Source organism: Molothrus ater, chromosome 24, assembly GCF_012460135.2.
Source record: "Molothrus ater isolate BHLD 08-10-18 breed brown headed cowbird chromosome 24, BPBGC_Mater_1.1, whole genome shotgun sequence".
Lineage (NCBI taxonomy): Eukaryota > Metazoa > Chordata > Aves > Passeriformes > Icteridae > Molothrus > Molothrus ater.
This window is the reverse complement of record NC_050501.2, coordinates 6,983,082-7,004,005: the sequence shown is the minus strand read 5'-3', so window position 1 is coordinate 7,004,005 and position 20,924 is coordinate 6,983,082. Positions and strand designations below refer to the sequence as shown.

The 20,924-nt window shown below is 50.2% G+C and overlaps 1 protein-coding gene across 2 annotated transcripts in view; it reads left to right on the top strand.

Moving 5' to 3' along the window:
- Positions 1-856: 856 nt before the first annotated feature.
- The window catches only part of WASF2 (WASP family member 2), a 31,879-nt gene continuing 11,811 nt past the window's right edge, over positions 857-20,924 (top strand). Inside the window, exons 1-2 of one of the 2 annotated variants that reach the window (XM_036397124.1) lie at positions 857-927; positions 17,447-17,600. In XM_036397124.1, the coding sequence (XP_036253017.1) occupies positions 17,471-17,600 (130 nt within the window). In that variant the 5' untranslated portion in view covers positions 857-927; positions 17,447-17,470. Of the gene's footprint in view, positions 928-17,196; positions 17,601-20,924 lie in introns of those variants that run through there. The other variant, XM_036397125.2, reaches the window with a different exon arrangement.

The following is a 20,924-nucleotide window of genomic DNA, read 5'->3' as shown; positions in this document are numbered from 1 at the left end:
CCATGGCCCAGCTCGGGACCCCTCTGAGGGGAACCTGCTTTGGGGGCTGCAGGGGGCTGGGAACACCCTCCTGAGCACGGGCTGAGGTGGGTCGGGGGCCCGGGAGTCGTGGCAGCTGCAGGCTCCGGTCCCAGTGCCAGCCCGACACTGTCCCTGTCACCTGCACCCCCTGTCCCCTGCCAACCCCTGCCTCTCCCCGGGACCCCGTCCCTCCAGGCCTTCTCCTGCAGGCTTGTCCCCTGACCCTGCATGCCTCGTCCCACAGCTCCCACCCCGACCCCAAACCCCAAAGCCCGAAACCCCACACCCCAGACCCCGACCCCCGCTCCCATGGCCGGCGCCGCCGCCCCGCCCTGGTGTGACACCCCCGCTCCCCCAGGTGGAACTTTCCTCGCAGGGCGGGAGACCATAGAGGCGAAAGGCTACACCAAGGCGGAGCTCTCCGGAGGAGGTACGGAAATGACACAGAGCTCTTTTCTCCAATGCCACTTGGAAGAATATCAAGTTCTGGCTTTCATAAACGAACAAAGCATTTTTAATACGTCGCAATTGTGGCTGGTAGCGCGGTCTCTCCTCTGTCCCTGTAATCTGTCCCCAGACCGCCCAGGGTTCCCCCCGTCTATGTCCCCTCATGGTACACTTCTCTTTATTTACTCTCTTTGCGCGGCCGGCTTGGGTGCGGTTCTTCCGCTGCGCCAGCTCCGTACGAAAGTGGCGTAGGACGGCTTTGATGGATAGCGAGCCGCAGCCAATGGCGCGGCAGCATCTGCGAGCGTGCAGCCAATGGCGCGGCGGCGCGGCGGCCGGGGGAGGCGGGGCGAGGGCCCGGCGGGGCAGGGAGGGGGAGCCGTGGAATGGCGGACGGGCGGGCCGGCCCGCCCTGGTGGTAGTGAGACCGGGGGCGCGGAGGGGACAGCCGCGGACAGGGTGAGTGCGAGAGGGGCGAGCGGGTCTCCCCAGCCCCCCCGGGCCGTCTCTTCCCGGGAGAGAGAGGCAGAGGCGCTGGAGTGGGCCGCAAGGCCCTTGCCAAATAGTGGATGCTGATGTTAAAGCGGGCGGTGTTTCCTGCCACATAGTGAGCCGCTGCTGCCCGGTCCCGGGCGGGGGTTTGGGGGGCTCCGTCCCGGTCCAGGGCTCCATCCCCGGCCTGACACTGCCCCAGCCCCTCCCGGGGTCGCGGTTCGGTGCGGGTGTGTACCCGCGCCGCCTGGCCTGGGGGGATCGGGCGTAGGGGCGGGCTGCGCGGGGCGCTCCGAGCCCCGCGCTGGGTGACCGAGATGTCCCTGCGGGGCTGTCCCGAGGCCCGGCCGGTCCCTGCTGCCCTGGGCTTGTCCCGCAGGTCTGGCCTAGCGGGGCACGCTGGGGGACCCAGGAACCAAGGGGGTGCTGCGGGGTCCCTTCCAGGGGGAGCAGCGCGGGGAGCAGAGGGGTCCCTCCCTTTGCAGGCACTTGCTGCCTGAGTGTGACATTGGGACTTGTGAAAACCTCTCTGTGCCCGTGCCCAGAGTCTGTCTGGGTGGGAGCTGGGTGTCCTCATTGGGGGAATCCTCTCTGTCCTGCCTGCGTTCCAGCCTCACTCCGGGGTGCACCCCTCGATCTCTTTGGGGACACTTTTAGGTGCGTGTGTCACCCCTTGTCTGTGACCCATCCACAGCACATGAAATCTACAACTGCTTGATGTCACCCCCCGTGGGTGCTGTAGTGTGCTTAGGGAAATGGGTTGGGGTTTTTTTCCCCTGAATAAAGGCTTGGGGTATGGTTGGATAGTGCACTGACCTCCTGGTGGCCTCAGACTGTATTTCTTCTAGAGAAGAAATAAGTTACTTGGAATGTCCTTGTGGTTGTACCTCACCAGTGTTCAGGTTACTGTTGGGGTTACTTTGGGATACAGGTAGTCTGGAGAAAGGTGAGGGTTGCAGCTTCTCCCTGTTAGCTGTCACTTGACCTCAAGGACCTTCCTTTGGTAGGATTTTTTATTTCCCTGTCAGAGTTTCACATTTGGCCTTGCTGTTTGGCTTTCTTTAGAGGCAACAAGAGAATTGGGCACCTCTCCATAGGTCAGAGCACTGATGGGGCTGAGGGATGTGCTAATGCTGGGAGTTCAGCGCTAGGAAGCACGGAAAGTCTTAAATCTTTCAGCACTGCAGATGTTGGTGGACATGAAATTCTATTAATAATGATTAAAAAAACTTCTGTTAAATACATCAGCTGCAGGCAGAGTCATAATTGATGCAGCCCTCTGTAACCCTCACACTTTTGTGTCCTTCCTGAAGACTCGTGAGAGGGAGAAGTTGAAATTAAAAGATGTTGTAAGCCAGCTGAGGGCTACGGATGTGCTTCCCTGAGAGAAAACTGATGCAGTAATGTTGCTTTTATAGAATCATGGGATGGTTTGGGATGGAAGGTACCTTAAAGACTGATTCCCCGGCCCGGGCAGGGGCACTTCCACAGGCCTGGGAAGTCCCTCTTTATGGGAAGTACTGAGTCTTGCACACTCGGTCACATGAGGAAGGGCAGGAGTTATGTTTTCCACCCATTTTCTGCATCTGCAGAATCAGTGGCTGCTGAACAGGAATTTATGCTGCAGGAATTCGGAACGCTGCGTTGCGACACTTTTCGTTCTGATTTGTCCCTTGCTGACCTTGAGTGGGCTTTGCCATAGAAACCAGCTCGTGGTTGAATCCCAGGCTGAGTTAAAGACAAACCAGAGCCACCATCTCCCCACGAGAGCACAGCCAGTCCAGGAGTGGCTTTGAATGCCCCTCGTGTCCTGAGCCAGGCAGGAGCGTTATCCCAGCACTGGGGTAGGGCTCACCACACACAGAGCCCTGCGCGCTTTGGGGGTTTTATTTCTTTTTAAGGAATGTGCTTCAAAACGTGAAGTTTGAGTGACAGAGCGTGACCTGAGCTTGCAGGAGCTGCCTGACTCTGATCTTGGCTCAAGCTGCAGTTGTCACTGTTGTTATCCCTGGATGTGTTGGTGATGGTGGGACCAGACTTTCTGGGGTTTACCTTCCAAAGCCTCCATTTCTGCACCAATTAAAGCCTGGAGGAGTGGGTATGGCCGCTCCCTTGTAGCCCACCTGACATGAGGTGAAGCCTTGCTGTGCCTTCTAAGTGAGGATAAACTTCTAGGGGTGAGCTCAGTGTAAACTCTTCCCTAAACTATATATTTTCCACTGGTTTTAAAAAGAACTGTGATATTTTTTTTTTGTCTTGTCTGGTAATGAGATCAAAAAGTAAATGTCCCAGATTCCATTAATTTAAAGAAATAAAACCTTTCTGATGGCTCATGCCAGTATAAAATTGGTTTCCCTATGACTAATGTGACACACCACACAGAAATGGTATGTTTTTGTGAGTTACAACTGAGAAGGTATTTGCAGACAGTGATTCATGGCAAGGAATACAACCCTTCTGATCAGTCCCCACCCAGTTTCTCAGCGTGCTTTGAATATATCTCATTCTTCAGGGCTGGTCTAGGAAAAGTTGATTTCATTCACCAATGTTAGATAATCACGGTGTGTGGGTGGAGGGGTTAAAACTTCAGTGATTGCCTCATGTGCATAAAGTTGCAGCTACAAATCCCTTTCCTGGGTTTAGTTTTTTATATTTTTGTGGTGATAGAAGAACAAAGGTTGGTAGGATTAATGTTTTTCAAAAATTCAGGTTTTCTTTGACAGATTGTAATAAAGAAGATTTCAGCAAGTGTTAAGACTTGGCTTTAATCCTTCTAGATATTTTCTCTCAATGGGTTTTTCTGGACTCAAAATGTTTAATAACTTTAGATGCAAGGTTTTGGGTTTGCCTCTGTTTGGTTTGATGATAATACTGAGCCCTTGGTCATTCAGCTGAGCAAAATGCGTTGCTCATGAGTCAGTCACAAACCAGGAAAGGGATTGAATAGCGATTGTGTTTGCATGTGCTGTGGATAAAGTTCCTGCTGTCCTGATGCAGAATGGGACACCAGGAAAAAGCACTGCCAAGAGCTCCTTCTGCGGGCTCCAGCAGCCACAACCGGCCCTGTCCGGTGGCTCAGCTCTGCCCTGGCTCCTTTGTACCGTTTCTACAACAAATGCACAGGAAACAGCCCGAAAGTGACACACTGTGAACACCCAGGAAGGCAAAATGCAGATATTTTCCCAGCCTGTCTTCTGGTGTGTTACTTTTTTCAACAGCACTCTGGCTGAAATGGGATCTGTAGTAAGAAATTTGTGTATTTGAGTGTTTATTCTCACTGTGCAAGGATAAATATTTGTGAGATCAGGGCCTTAGTTACCGCAGATTAACATTTATTTAAATACTTTAGGTATTTATAAACACGGGATTAAAAAAGGCATGTAGCAATGGCTTCTGGGTAATAAGCAAATGACTGCTCAGAACAGAACCACCCTGGTGACATTTACTTCCTTTTGTATTTTTGCAACTCTGTGTAATAAAAAGACACGTTGGTTCTTTTTTGAGGATGGGGGGCAGATCAGGCTTCACTGTGGAGAGAGTGCTTGGTAGAAGGTGATCAGATTCAGGCCTAATTCTCATTTATATGACATTTCTTTTTCCATCTGAAGGTTTGCAGGATATTTTTTTCCCTGCCTGGGAGGCAGTAGGAGGGGAGGTCCCTTCCCAGAAGAACTTAAATGTGAACTTCCACATTATTTTCTTGAGCAAGCAGCGTGAGCTGCTAATCACATTCTCCATCCCAGCTCTTTCCCCACAGTAATGGGCCTGGGAAATAGTTCATCTAGATCCTACCCTAATTCCTGAAATTGCAGGAAAGCTCTCTGGTGTTAGGTTGCTGCTGGAGAAGTGGAGTGGCAGAGCTCAGATATCTCAAGTATGCTTCTGCCAGGGGCTTTGATGGAGGAATTCAGAGCACCAGGAGGCTTGATGGATCTCTCACAGATGGGTCAGTGGTGACCTGCTCCGTTCCCTCAGTGCCTTCCCTGTCAGCCCCTCTTCCCCTGCAGTACCCCAGACCCGTTTTGGGGAGAAGTGGTGCTTTGAGGGATGCTGTGGTGGTGAGAGGAAGGCGGGGGATGCCTGTGAGGCAGCAGCAGTTGGCATTGGTTCCCGAGGGCTGGAAATTCTGCCTGGGAGGCTGTTGCTGTGTCACTGCTTCAGGTGAGCTGTTCCCAGGTTGTTTGTGAGGTTTGGGTTCTCCTGCATTGCTGTTGGAAGCAGTGCACAGTCCAGAATGGGTCAGACACAGCCAGCCACTAAACATGGTTTGTTCTCACTGCTGCTGTAAATCAAACCTAAACCACGAGTTATTCCTTTGGTTCATACTGAAAGTGCTCCCTGAGAACTGAGCACTTCTCTTGTGTTTGATCATAGAACCCAGAGCAATCTGGGCTGGAAGGGACCTTAAAGCTCATCTCGTTCCTGCCACAGCTTCCACAGGCCAGGTTGCTCCAAGGCCTGTCCACGCTGGCCTTGCAGATGCAGCCTGCAAACCCTCTACTCAGAAGGGGCTTGTTTTATGTGAGTGGTGACGAATTTATTTGAACAGCTCCTTTGTGAAGCAAAGCCACACATAGATTTGAGATTGAAATCCCCTAATTGTGAAGTAGAGGGCATAAAAGGAAGTGTCCTAACATAATAAATATGGGATTTGCTGCCCCATGATCTCACGGATACATCAGTTAAGGAACTGATCAGACCGTTTAGGGAAGTGAAATCTGTGAAGGACAGTTAAATGATAGTGTTTGTTTCCACATGGTTTTAAGGTGCAGTGGGGTGCTGCAGCATGGAAAAGCAGGGAGAACTCAAACTCTGTGCTGCTCTTGTTCCCATGCTCTTTTCTTGCCGCATCTGGTGCCTGGCCATGATGGAGAGAGTACGTGGGGTATCTGGAGGCTGGGTGATCTAGTGTGGCTGATCCAAAGTCCTGTGACTTGTCTTCTTCATTCACTGGTGTTCCCAGTGATGTTCCAGAACAACCTGCCCCTTCCAAGCCTCCATTTCTCCCCACTCATCAAACTGGGCTAATGACTCTGACCTTTTGTTTGTAAAGCAAAAGGAAAAGGATCAACAAAATACTGGAGCTTATTTACTATCATTACTGAAATGATGAGCAATGCCACTTTGCAGCACTTCAAAGAGGCTGTGCTCGTAAGATGCTGGAAATCCCTTGAGAGAGAAAATGTTTCAGAGGGAGAAAGAGGAGCGGGAGTATTCCTCACATTTTCATTTCCTAAGCACACTCCCCTGCGAGGCGTGGAGGCACTATCCCCCTCCAGCCCCCTCCCAGCTGGGCACTTTAAATCGTGCTGACAAAATTTGCTGGTTTTGGTAAACTCCAAACTTGCTGGTGTCAGTGCTCCAAGTTCTGCATAAATTGTTCCCATGCTGTGGAGTTGTGCAAAGTCCTCTTGTTGACCTATTGTATTACCACTAATAAGATTGAATGTGGTTTTAATTTCTCATTTCCTCTTTCTCTGGATGCCCTTTTCCTACTACTTAGAGTCTTACTTCAGGTCTCTCTATAGCAAAAATCTCTTTCTGTGGCTCACAGAATGAGCGATGCTTTGCTTTCAGAGCGCTCCGCACTGGAGGGCTTTAAGTGGCATTCAGAGGAGGCTATCAGCCACAATATCTGATGTATTGGTGTGGCTGCAGTTCATGCATGGAGTGCAAAAAATGGGATTTAATTGGGAGGGAGGGGGAATAGCGGCCTTGGCTGAATGGATGGGTGAAAGTTCCCCGACCACCCCTTAGCCCAGCAAATGGTTGAGTGCTTGCCAGAGCGGAAGCGAGTTCCCTTTCAGGCACCCTGCCTTTGTCACCATAAGAAAAAGCACACACGCACTCGCATGGGTTTGGCCTTGCAGCTGCAAAAAAACCCAACCAGGCGAGAGAGAACCACGCACACACCCAGATCCTGTTCTTTCAATACCAGCAGCTGCGGGGCCGGTGCTTTGCTGGAGGAAAGCATGGAGCTATAAACACAGCTTGTGGAAAACCTTTACCTTCTGTCTAGGGCAGCATGAAATCACTGGCCGCTTCCCTTCTGCAAGCTAAATTAAAAACGGCTGTAATTAACTTATACAAAATAGCCTTTTGGTTGCTATTGAGAATTCAATATTGTATCAAGGAGGTTACATCTAGGGGCTGGCTTCACATGAGACGTTTCCATAAAGCAGCTTATTATAGACCTTGTGGTAAGCTTGGCTAGAAAGGCCTGCATCCTTAGCATCCCTAATACGGTCCAATCTCTCTTTTCCCAAAAAGATCAGTTCAATAAAGTGATGATTCCCCCTGTACTCCACTGCCCGGTGTATTGCATCCAGCTCTGGGCCCCCAACACAAGAAGGATGTGGAGCTGCCAGAGAGTCCAGAGGAGGCCATGGAAATGCTCTGGAGCCAGGCTGGGAGAGCTGGGGGTGCTCACCTGGAGAAGAGAAAGCTCCCAGGGGGACCTCAGAGCCTCTTCCAGTGCCTAAAGGGGCTCCAGGAGAGCTGGAGAGGGACTGGGGACAAGGACCAGGAGGGTGGTACAAGGGGGAATGGCTTCAAACTGAAAGAGCCGGTTTAGGTTAGATTTTGGGAAGAAATCCTTCCCTGTGAGGGTGGTGATGCTGTGGCACAGGCTGCCCAGAGCAGCCTCCATCTGTGAAAGTGCCCAAGGCCAGGCTGGACAGGGCTTGGAGCAACCTGGGACAGTGGAAGGTGTCCCTGCCCACAGCAGGGGGTGAAATGAGATGAGCTTTTAGACCCTTTCCAAGCCAAACCATTCCAGGATTTTATGGTTTCAAACACCCTTGAATAGGTTTGGATGGTCCAGAGCCTGGAGTTTGCACTGGAGATTACGTAAGGTGAGATCACTGCTGGGCTCAGAACATGCAAAATGGAAACAACTACAGTTTAAACTGAACATTTTTCTGCCTGTCCCAAGGAGATTTCACAGGCATCTGTCACCACAGCCAAGCTGAAACCTGACCCCTCTCTGTCAGACCAGGGGGGCTGATCGAAACAGTGGGGCCTTGCTGGAGCCTGCTGGAAGGTTGTTCAGTCCTGCTGGCTGCAGGGATGGAGAAAGTGAGTCCAGGGATTGTCATGCTGTTGAGCAAAACCAGAGGACTGCTCCTCACAGCTTCCTGCAGCTCTGCCTGCAAATCCCAAAGGGCAGCCCGGGATCCTGAGCCGTGCCTGTGCCTTGCACAGATGGCTGTGCACACACAAGCCCTGCATGCAGCATTTCTGTGGGATCGCCTGCTGGACGCTGCCGTGGAAGAGCAGGGTAATCCCAGATGTGGAGCAGTCCCTTCTCGCCCAGCCCTGCTTCCTCTCCCCACCCCTGAACAGGACAGACCGTAGGTGTGGGGAAAAACTGCCTGGAAAATCCCAGGTGTGCGATGGCTTTTGGTGCTGGTGTGATGGGATCCTGCCTGTTCTCCCACATTCACAGGAGTGCCCATCTTGCTGGGCTCCTGAGATCCCAAAAGCATATTCAGGCTCTTCACGTGGCATCGTGTTTATATATTTATTTTTCCCCTCCACAATGGAAAGCCTGTGTATTATTTTGAGTTTATTAAGATGCTGTTTATAAACCATTTTGACTTAGATGCTCAAGGCTGTTCTCTTGTTTTTTTGTGACCAAAATCCCAGCAGATAGAACACTTGTGGAAAATATCAGGGAGTCAATGTCCTTTTTTTTTTTCTCTCCCTTCATGTCAAAGGTTGACTTAAAATATTAATGCTGCAAAGATTCATTTAAGATATTAAAACTGTTCAGGCAAGAATACATGTACATATTGTAATTACTTCCTTTTTCTTACAATTAAAGTAATTGGATTATATTTAATGAGCTATTTACATTTAATAATTAAGAAAAGACTTATCTTTCCAGTATTCCCCAAGTGCAGCAGAAGGGTGGGGGCACTCAGAGCTGTGATATAATTATCTAGGCGTGAGTTGAAACTGAAAGAGCAGTTGAGCTCTATAGAAAACACTTGGAACTGGTTTGTTCCTACTCTTTCATTAATCAAAATAGTTTAGTGTGTGGCAAAGAAGGGAAGGCTGAGCTTAGCTGCAAATGAGACAGAGTTTATCTGCTGAAAAGGAAGGTTAAAATATGCTCGAACTTAACGAATAAGTCATTTAGGGGGAAGAAGGCACACCCTCTCTTTCCATATTAATTACCGAGCGCTGCCCAGGAATGAGAATGCGCTGCTGTATTGTGAGCTGGGCTTTGTTAGTGCGGCAGACACAAGGCTCTCTGTGCCTGGGGAGGCTGCGGGGAGGGCAGGCAGCAGAGCTGTGCTCATTAGCGCGGTTCAGGCCGGGATGCAGGCGGCAGCCCTGTGGTTCTGGGGCTCTGCGCAGCCATCCCCGCAGCCAGGGGCTCCTGCTGCACCTCCAGGGCAGCTCTGGCCAGGGGCACTGCTTGCCTTCCCTCCTGCATGCTGTCTTATCCAGACCCTTTGAAGTGAGTTTGGCACTGTTACTGACTGAGGCGTGGAAATTCTGCCCCTCTGTTGCACCCTGGTGACCTCCAGTGCTGCCTCCAGCTCTGGGGTGCTCAGCACAGGGAGGACATGGACCCCTTGGAGCGAGTCCAGAGATGCTCCAAGGGCTGGAGCCCTCTGCCCTGGGGACAGGCTGGGACAGCTGGGAATGTCCAGCCTGGAGAAGGCCCCAGGGAGACCTTAAAGCCCATTGCAGTGCCTCAAGGGGCTCCAGGAGACCTGAAGGGGGACAGCGGGCAAGGGGGAATGGCTTCCCACTGCCAGAGGGCAGGGTTAGGTGGGAAATTGGGAAGGAATCCTTCCCTGGCAGGGTGGGCAGGCCCTGGCACAGGGTGCCCAGAGCAGCTGGGGCTGCCCCTGGATCCCTGGCAGTGCCCAAGGCCAGGCTGGACAGGGCTGGGAGCAGCCTGGGACTGTGGGAGGTGCCCCTGCCATGGCAAGGGGTGGAACAAGATGAGCTTTAAGGCCCTTTCCAACCCATACCATTCTAGGATTATGGAATTCTAGGACTGAAACCTGCCCAGACCTCTCCCTACATACTCCTGAAAGGTTTTAGAGCCCATTGTGCGCTTTCAATACCCAAGTACACCAAAGCTACCTGTTGATTGACGCTCGTGATGCCGCTCTGTGTTGTCACTGACCTTGCCCAAATTATTCACAGGTTTAGTAGAGAGCATTCTGCTCCCTTTGCTGCTCCTGTTTCCTAGGAAGCAACAAAGCCAGAGCTCTTGCGGCGCTGAAGGAGTCCTGCCTCTCTCTCCTGATGTATACCCTCACAGCAAAGACCTTGAAACCTTTCTGTTCTGGAGCTTTAATTCCTGTTTAATCAATAGTTCTATATTCTGAGAATCAAATCCCTGTGACAGCTCTCTTTAATTGAGCTAAACTGCCTTTCTCTTGTCACGTCTCTTCTAGAGTTTTATTTAAATGCATTTGTTCTGCCTGTATCCTAGTCAGGTATTGATAGGAACACCAGGTGACCCTCTTTGTTTAACTTGTTTTTCAGCTAAATGAATGGAAACATTAATTAGTGCAATGGTTTGTTTCTTAGGAATTAAAAAAATAAAAGTCTAGGTCAAACTGCTGGCTCTATTAGCACTCCAGCAGAAGCCAGGAGGATCTGTATGTTCCCCATTAGTGACACCCCCATCCTTCCACCCCCAGACAGATTTCTGACAACAGCTCTGAGCGAGTCCCTCTCCAGGAGAGCAGCCTGGTATTTATTCCAGCAAGATCATCTTCAGCAAAGCTGATAACAAAAAGTTTAAAAGGAAGAGCCAAATTTTCAGTCACACCTGTGCAATCCCCTTGAGGGCAGTAAATGATGATGATAATGCATGAGCCAGACAAAAAAACCCGCAGAAAATGGCTTTCTGAGCCTCTTTTGCATTTTTCAGAGCCAGCAGACTGGAGGGGGGGGGGGAAAGGCAGGGGAGGGAAAAAAAGGTTTATTTTTACTCTGGGATTGGAGCGGGCTGGATGTTGGTTGTGTCAAGGACTGCACGCTGTACAATCCTGGCCATGCTGCGGGATCAGGGCTGGCGTTCCCGCTGTGGGGACGTGGCTGTGGAAAAGGGCAGCGCTGCTCCTGCCCCACGTTACTGTCCAAGCATCTCTTTGGTAACACCGGCAGCTCGGGCCTGCAGAGCTCTCCAGTTGGTGATTGAAGTGCGCTATTAGTACCCAGAGGGCTCGTGGATGTGGGTTTTTGTGATCAGCTAAGTGCGTTCTCCCAAAGGTCCTGGATTTTCAGTAGATCCTGCTTCAGGAGAGCTGTTGTGTGATGGTGGGTGAAAACACAGCGTGTGCTTCCCATCCCACCGGCTGCTGAGAGATGGTGGGCAATGTTTTCTGCTGCACCCGGGGGGGTTCCACCCGTCCTTCTCCCCCGTGGTTTTTTGGGAGAATAGACCACTGTGAAAGGAAGCAGCCCTGCAGCTGCCCTTCACTGCTGACTCCTGCTCAGCTGCTGGCAGGCTGGGCTGGTAATGACAGATGAGCCTGTGATGCATTTTTGGGAATGAATACTTGTTACAGCTGGCGGGATGGAGTAGTTTGTGGCATCACATGGCAGTTTGCTCTATAATTTCGCTCCCTATTGCTCGGATGCAGCACTGATTGCTGGGTCTCTCTCGGAGCGTGGAACTGGAGCATTTCTGATTGCCGCATCCCACTTCTCTGTGGCTGCATTGTGAGCTTGGATATAGCCCTGAGCACTCAGCAGAGCCTTCTGCTGATTTTTTTTCCCCCTCAGTTCTCCCTCTGTGTGTGTGTGTGTGTGTGTGGCTGCTGCTTCCCTTTCTGCAAGTCTTTTGGGGTTACATAAAAGCCAGTCTCTTTCTGGCCATTACAGCTACATGGGGGAGTAGTTACTGCTGAGAGAAGCTTGAAATTTGAAGCAGAGTTGTCACAGACATTAGAAAGAACAGTCGGTCTGCGTTGGCAAGCTACTGAGTTAAGTCTTATTTCATACTGATGGGAATTTCAGATCTGATTATCTCCTTTCCCCCTCATTCCCAGACCTGCTGGTGTGCCCAGTCCCCCGATGGGCACTCCTAGAGGCAGCTCTCCAAAGCGCTCAGCTCAAGGCTTGGTCTCCTTGACTGTGCTGCCTGTTTGTGTCCAGGCAGAGGATTTTGTAAGCCCTGCCGAGGGCAGGGTGGTTGGTCACCCTGACGTACTTGGAAATCAAGCCCTAAATTCCCTTCCCTTCCCCAAAAAAAGCGCTCTGCCCTCCTTAGGTGCTTTGTGCTACACCAGACACTATGACAGATGATCTCACTGCTGGGGTCCAGATTTATTTGCAGATGGTCCCTGATCTAAGAGGTTGTGTGTCACATTGAGCGGGGAATTACCCAGGTGACTCCCAGTAACGCTATGCTAACTGGTCAAATACCAGTGAGGAGAACCTTGCCAGATCTCTCCCTCCACCTCACCTGTTATTTACAGCTCTTTGTGTGCGTTGCATCCGCAGGGCTCGCCTTGGAGTCCTGCCTGCCTTCTCCTCCGCACCACCACAGTGACTGTGCTATCTGCCTGCTCTACAAAAAAACCCCCAAAAAACGGGTCTGGTTCCTCTCTTGCTGTGCAGTGCTGTTTTCTGCTCTGCTCCAAAACACTTTTTAAGGAGTGTTTGCTCCGAGTTGCTGTTTTCAGTTGACAGAACTCGCCTTGGAAAGCAAATACTCAATGCTAAAACATCCCCGTATTGCTTCTCAATAGTTGTAATCAAAGTCTGTCTCCTTTATTGTTCCTAGCAATTGTTCAATTTTACTGTGCCAGCCCTATTTATTAAAAATAGTCAATAAGACACAGCTTTGTGCGAGGGGTTTATGGACTGGCAGTTCTTGTTTGAAGCAAACCAATTGTACTTGATTCTAATCCAGAGCTGGGATTCCTGAGTGATCTGCTGCAGCAGAGCTCACGGGGAGAGCGGTCAATGCCTTGCTGATAAGAAATCTTGGAGCAGCACGCTTATCTTGGATTTACCTCAGCTTTGCTTAAAGTGCAGGATTCTGAAAGGCAAGAATTGCAAGTCACACATTTTCCCCCCCTTTCTCGAGCCTGTATTGGGCCACGCTTGTTCCCCAGTGCCCAAGAGTATTTACAGAACTAATTGCCAAAGTCAGAATCCTCTTAGAAGCTGGTGAGCAGGACGTTCAAGGTGAGAGCTTATTGTGGCAGGAGCAGGGTGTCAGAGCAGCAGCCATGGGAAGAAGCTCCACTCATGGATCCTGCTTTCTTGGGAAAGCACGAGGCATCCAAGGCCACAGTGTGTGCAGTGAGAAAGGACAGGAGTTGTTGGGAAGGATGATGGGGAGCAAAAACCCCATGAATCCTGGAAACAAGGTGCCAGTTGAGGCTGGAAGATCAGAAGGAATGTGGGAGCAGTGAATTCAGCTTACAGGGCTTTTTTGTGCTCAGCAAACTTTTTTCTGGGCTGGAGCAGGCCAGGGCTCGGCAGAGCCTGCATAAGCATTTTGGGAGAGGGGAAATTATGAGGCATCCTGGCAATGCCCGGGTGTAGGTGGGGCACAAGGGGAAAGGAGCTGCGGGGCAAAGCTGGGCCTTTCAGATGGTTTGGCTTTTAGTCACTGCCCTCACAACATCATCAAGGCTTTTGGAGCCTTCTGTGATTCAAGTCATGACTTGGAGGCTTCAGAGGAAGTGTTTGGGAGCAGGTAGGAAGGGTCTGGTTCAAGTGTGAGAGGAAAATAATTTGTTTCCTTGTTTTTAAGAAGGTGTGAAGCACAGTGGTTGGGAGGATGAGTCTTCTGAACGTGGATTGATGCAGCAGGGTTTGTGGATTTTCCTTAGGGCTCTTCCAGCCAGCAGAGATCACTGAACTTCTTTTCTCTCACTGTGTTTCAATTTGATGCCTTTCTTTGTTTTCCATATTCATTAGAAATCTGTTGCAGAGTTTTCTGTTTCTAGAGGCAGTTTCCTTTTACTTCTAACATACTTGATCTCCTCTCCTGTTACACTGGGATCAGGACAGCTCTTCTGCGCCCATGTCATTCTTGCAGCTTCTTTACAAACAGTGTCTGCACCCCAAAACTCTACACTCTCAAAAGAAATCTAATCTCCAGTATTCATAAGCAAATAGAAACGTTTATCTTTGCCCCAAAGATAAGGATTTTCGGCCTTGCAATTCGTTTAAGTTGCATCTGAATGGTAGGATTTAGTTATAATATATGGTCTGTGGTCATTGTGTGACAGTGACTAATGCTTGATGAGCAGGCTGGCCAGCCAGGGTGGAATTCTGCTGTGCTGTCGTGCCCTGAGCACGGAAAGTGAAGCGGTTCTGGATGGCCCGTGCGTGGCACTGCGCTGTCAGTCGCCTCCTTAATGACTCTCTTAAAGAATAACAGCATGAGCCTCCCAGAAAGCTTTTTTAGCTCTGTCCCTTCTTTTATTTACTGTGGCTCCTCCCTGCCCCCAGCTCATGCCTTGTGCTGCCTCCAGTGTTTTGCTTCCTCTTCCCCATTCCCCCTTTGCTCTCATACCTTGCCCCTTCTCCCCACCTGGTTTGCTGCCCTACCTGACTGCTGCTTTTGAAATACGCCACTTATTTTCCAATCCACACTATTAATCTTTGTCCCACCTACTCACAAGGCATGAAGGTTTTACAGGAGCCCATTAGCTGTTATCTCTATCCTACCCTCCAAACACTCCAGGAAGAAGCAATGTCTTACAGTCTTCTTGTAGGGACATCACCTGCTCTTTTTGCAGGTCCCAGATTTCCTTCCTAAAATCTTGAAGCTCCTCATCCTTCTGCTTGGAAGAGAGGAATTTTTGCTTTAAAATGCCTCGTATCCAAAAGCTGCTGGGAGAGCAGGGTGGTTGTCCACAGCCCGTCCTGCCCTTCCTGCCTTGATCGTCTCCAGTGCCCCCCAGGGTTAATTTAATCCCTGAGTTTGCTGGATCCTGGCTGGGCTTAGGGGCACCAGAGCTGTCCCTATGGCCTTGGGAAGCCCTGCTGTGATCATGAGGGCAAAACTCTCCTTCTGCAGTGGAGTGTGGCTGGGAGGGTGGCTGGCAGGATGAGCTGGGCTATAAAGGGAGCCTTTTTCTTAGCCTTTATCTCTGCTCTCTTGCGCCAGTGCAAATCTGTGCTGTACATGTGCTCTACCTTAGTCTTTCTTTTAAGAAATGCAGTTCTCACCACTACTCCTTGTTTTACTTTCAAAACATGCTTTGAAGGCAAGCACTTTTGGGGTGTCTGTATGCAGGCAGTGTATTTAGAGCCTTTTTTTTTGGTATTTGAGGCACTGCTCCCATTTTCTGCCCTGTCTTCCCCATCTTTGCAGAGATCAGTGTTACCTGCATTTATCCAACCATGCTACTCATCATCTTGGGGGGTTTTTTTGTCTCCTTTTACAGAATGCTCACATCTCGTCCCCCACTTCCAGGCTTATTTTTCCTGTTGCTGTTTTCCTTCTGCCTGTCCTCCACCTTGGAAGGTTTCCAGCCAGGCTGTCCAGTCCAGCTCTGCAGATCCCACCGTGTGTGCTCCCTGGCCAAGCCCTGGGGAAGCACAGGGGAGAAGCTGGATGCAGGCAGCCTGCAAATGCTGCCTTGTTTATGAGAGCTGCTTGTTGGTGCAGACTGCAGTCTGGGGGGAGCTGGGAAAGTTTGTCTGGCATGAAGCACTAAAGCTGACAAAAGATTGTAGGGCTTGGGCTGGAATCGATAAAACACGGGGTGTTGGGAAGGGAAGGTCAGAGCCCTTCCTTAGTTCACCCTGTCCTTTAAATATCCCAGCAGTTACTGATGGCTGCAGTGGACACGAGGAAAAACAACACGGACTCGATCCTCAGAGGGTCTTGCTTTTATTTATTTGGATGCAGATCTGGCTCCCCTGTTCCGTAAGGCGTTCGGTTTTGGGGACCCTTTCTGTGCATCCTGGTCTCATGGCAGGAGGTTGGAACAGGATGAGCTTTAAGGTCCCTTCCAACCCAAACCATCCTGGCATTCTGAGATGCTGTGAAATCCCTCGTACAGAGGCGTTGCAAAATGGTAGCAACCTACATCTGCTTGTCTGGGAGATATCCCAGCGCCCGGTGCTGCGGCTCTTGAACTCCTCTGCCTTAATGGGTCAAATTTAGCAATTCAAAATCTGGCTTCTGAGGTAATTAGGAGGGATAATGCCCACTTCTTCCTCTTAACACCCTGATAGAAAAGCATCCAGGAAGGACTCCTGGACCTCAAAGATAAGCTGCCAGCTGCCACAGAGACTATCAAAGGGTGGCTCAAAGTCAAGAGCAAACAGCTGATTTTTTATGGTTCTTGGGTTTTTGCTGGTGGTGACAGGAAGCCATGTTCCCCAAGCTGTTAGCTTCCTGTTTTATTTTTACACCCAGCCCGAGCAGATCCGCATGCCTATCACATGGGAGCTGCCTGCTTCTCTTGGGTTGTTCCTCAGCTGACCTAGAAAAGTGATTCTTTCCCCTTCTAAATTAATCAAGAACTTGGGATGTATTTGCTTTCACTTAGTCCTAAAGATTTCAGGCATGTATGATGCTCCTTCTAGTGAGCTGGTCACACAGGTTTCCTTCTCCCTCCTGGAGCTGGATGACTGGGGAGGGAGCTGTTTGAGGCTTAAATGTTTGGGCCTCTTAGCAAAGGAGATTTTTGTTAGTTCAAGACACTGACCTGCGCATGAAAGCGTCCAAAACATAACTTCCAGACACTTAGGTTTTTCTCCGGGGTTTTTATTTTATTAGTTTTTTAAAGCACTGGAAGTTTGTCCTGCCTGTTGTACAATTCAATCCTGACTTGCCTCTGAGCACACTCCAGTCCTGCATCCTGATTAGAGCTCCCTCAACCTTAAACCGCTCTAGCACAAAAACAATGGTCCAGTGTAAACCTCATCCCCGGGGGATTTCCCAAGGGAAGAGGGGTGCAGCCTGCAGGATAAGGAACAGTCACCAGAAAGTTTCCTGGTCAGCTGCAAGCGCTTCCTGTTGTTCCAGGAGAGCCCCGTGTGCTGCTCCAGGAGGGAGGCACCACGTGTGCTTTGGCGTGCTGGGGGAAGCCTGTTTTGTTCTCTCTTTTTTTGTGTAATAACATCTCCTGCCTTCATCTCCACGGTTTAAGCAACTATTGATTGCGAGTTGGGAATGTTTCTGAAGAGGAGCTCGTGAGAGGCGTGCCCGGCAGGGTGCGAGCGCGGGAGGCAGGAGCCCTGTCCGGGCTCGGGCTGCGGCAGCACGGGCAGCGTGGGCGGAGGTGTGGAGTGCTCCATCTCTGCCTCCGTACCTGGGCTGGTGGGGCTCTGCTGCCACTGCAAGTCAGAGAACAGGAGGATCTTTATGTCTGATGAACCAGTTTTCTCAGGGTGGGGAGCTGGGGAAGAAGGCTTATAAGTAAAGCTGTTGGAGAGCAGGAAAAACGAACACCATGGCTCTGGTGTGCCTGGAATTTGCGGTTGAGTAATCCTTTCCTGTTTCTTTTTTGGGTTGTTTTTCATCTTTCAGAACAGTGCCTGAAGCAGGTCCACCATGCCGTTAGTAACGAGGAACATTGAGCCAAGGCACCTGTGCCGTCAGACGTTGCCTAGCGTTCCGAGCGAGCTGGAATGCGTGACCAACATCACCCTGGCAAATGTCATTCGACAGCTGGGCAGCCTGAGTGAGTACCATGGCGAGCCTGCGCGTTGCCCTCAGGAGTCGCTACTGCTCTTTATTTAGCTCCCTTTCTACTCTCGTGTTCCTATTTCTCCCCCATCTGCCTTCCCTGGGTAATGCTAAAATGTTTTCCTAAAGAAATCTGATGCTAATTTCATATCCCTGGTCCCACTGCCTTCCTATCTAAGAGAAAATGGGGAGGGGGGTGTGTGTATGTGTGTGTGCATGTGAGAGGCTGCAGTGAAACTGCAGATGGAAGGATGGAGCACAACTCAGGCTTGTAAAATGGGAGGCTCTCGGAGCAGGCAGGATCTTGTGTCAGAGAACGTGCCTGTAATTGCATGCGCTACTAAATGGAGCTTGACTCTGTTGAATCTACACCATGTCAGTAGTCTTATTTTTAATGAAAGATAATTAAAGCCCCCATGCAGAAGCTCCAGTTTGCCCCTGCTGCTGTTTGTTGCATTGTGAGACCCAAAGACCTGTGTGAGCCAAGTGGTGCCTTCAGAGCGTCGGTGGTTTGGGGCTGCTCACTCAAATGGCAGCGTGAGCTGGAGCAATGCCTGGCTCAGCTCTCCAGTGGGCTGACCCATAGCCTTGGAAAAGCTGGAGGGAAAACAGAGGCCTACATGCCGTAGGAGAAACCAAGAGTTAATTGTGGTCTCTCCGGGACGACTGCATTCTCTGTTGAAGTGCTCTGGGTTCTGATTAACCACCTTTGTCCTTGAAGCGAGACTTTGATAATCAAATTAATCTATTGTTTAGCTTCTCTGGGGTGTTTGCAAGCCCTTCTGCTTGCTCTGCAAAGCAAGCCCTTGTCTTCCGCCATGTGGCAGGCAAAGTTTGGGTGCAGCCTCTTTCCAGCAGTGCAAACCATGGCTGTCACTGAAATCTGGGCCCGTGTTTGCTGCCAGTCGGTGTCACATTCTGTTGGGTTGGAGAAATGTCACTGCACAGGCGAGACCAGGCTCTCTGCTCGTGTTCAACTGGCCCTCGTTGCTCATTTGTTAGGTCTGGTAGCCAAGATGGTTGTGGAGTGTGAGTGAAATCCATCTCGTGCGTGTGAAATGGTGAGGAAGGAGGCAGTAAAGCTGTGCAAAGCCCAGCTGCAGGGAAGGCTCATCCTGTTCAGAGACACTGTGGGTTAGTATGACAGCCCTGGCCAGATCCCACAGGTTTAGACCTTCTTTGCACAGATATTCCAAGCTGCTCTGCTTCTGAGGCGCTGGGGGCCAAATCACAGCCTGGTTTCTTCTTTGGGAAGGTACCCTGGGAGCTGGGTTGGGGGGATGCGGGGAGAAGGTGTGAGCTGCTGGACCAGTCACAGGTACCTGGAGGGAAACTGAGGAGAAGAGAGGCGCTTCCTGCTGACACTTGGTGTGAGAGGAGAGCAGGGCGGGTGGGAGGGAAATGCTGAGCACCGTCCCCTTCCCCAGGGTCAGCGCTATTTTAAATAAAGCAGTGTTTAGACTATGCTTGCACCCAAATGACCAAACTCCTGCCCCCCGCCCTTTCCTCTCTCCAAAAAACAAATTCTCTCTCTCCTTGTACCTTGACTATTACAGGAACGTAGAGCAGGTTCAGTAGGCTGTGACAGCCCTGTCAAGTGAATAATCAGCCATGCCTGGTGCACCACAGTCTCTTTACAAAGATGCAAACATAAATCTTGTCAAACTTTCATATTCCAGTGAGTTTACCCTTCGTTACTATCGCAGCTGGGAGCACTTTGTATAAGTCGACTGCGCGGTTTTGTGTGATTTTACAGAATCCACAAGCTAAAGATGGAAGGACCTATTAAATCATGCTGTCTGTCTTCCCGCCAGTGCATGACAAAGATAATTCTGATTGTAAGCTGCACTTTTGCAGTCAAAGTAACTAAACTAAAAAATTAATCTCTGTCTCACCCCATCTAAAAGTGTTTGTGAAGCTCAGGCGACATGTGAGATGCTGGGTGATAACTCCAGGTGCACTTACACAGGCAAGCAAACACAGACCATCTCTTCTCTCTTCAGGGTCAAAACCAGTATATATATTATTTAATACTTGAAATATACTTTGCAAGCCAAAGACTTAATTTTCCCCTAGTGCTTGTTGCAGTTCCTTGTGAAATTCAGAAATGTTTTTCACTTCTTGTGAAATAGAAACGAAATTGCAACTTTTCTTTTTTTGAACTGTTGCTGGAAGGTTTTGCATTTTCCCACAGATAAATTTTTACTCTCTTTGGGTCAAATAGGAGAGTTGGTCTGTGCTGATATTGAAAATGGAGATTGCTTCATGAAACTTGGCTACAACGAGAGCTACCTGGCCCTTAGATCTCCAAACATAAAATCCTTCTCATGAGTTTGGGTTTGTTAATTGAGCATATGCAGAGTCTGCATTGCCTAGGAGGGTGGAAGGAAGAGGTCAGTGGAAGTTAACCTTCAGCATTTGCTTTCTACAAACACTTGGACCTGGCATTGCCTCCAAAAGGGGTGGAGAAGGTTGAATTTTAACCTGGCTTGTTCCCCGTGCTTGGCAGTGTAAGGAGATCTCCTGGAAGCAGGAACAAGGAGTTGATATGTCAGCTTAGATAGCTGGGAGTGTTTGTGCAGCTGGGCTTTGGGGGATGCCCTCGCTTTGCCTTGTGCAAGGGTGCTTTGTCTCTCTGACTCTGTAGACAACCATGTTTTCCAAAACTGCTGTTGAAATTAGACTTCCAACTGGTTTTTCTTTCCTGAATGTCGGAGAGGATCTTTAGGAGTAACAGATTCCAGAGCAAACTGTTGACCATATGATGATGCACTTCAAAACCAGACTGCTTATTGGGAGCAGCCTTGTACTCAGCAGCCGTGGCTGGAAATGTTTCCCATCAGTGGAACACCACGGGCCCATGTCTGCGCTCGGTGCCAAGTCTGCTCTGCTCTCCCTGTCCTCTTGCTGGGGGCTCCCCTCTTGGCTTGTGCCTGGGAGCAGAACAAAAGAGCAGGACTCAGTGGAACTTCTTGGGTTTCTTCCAGGTCTGCCACCTCTGTCTACCTGTGGCCATTTCTTGTTGCACTGTAGGTTTTAAACTCCTAAGGATGGGGCCATGTTCTTGTTACTCCTGTAAGTGGTGCAGCTCCTGATCTGAGCCCCAGGCTCAGCTCTCATGGCCCAAACCATGGATGCTGCTTGTCATAGCAGCCCACTGGGCAGTCCAAGCTGTTCCAGAGAGAATGTCCCTGATTGAGAAGTTCCCCTTTGGTTTTGATTTGGAATCAATGTGAATGCATCAATTTTTCAGACACTGCCACCTGAAGGAACAGCAGGGTCAGTGCTGTCAGCTGTGGTTTCAGCTCCAGCTTCAGGA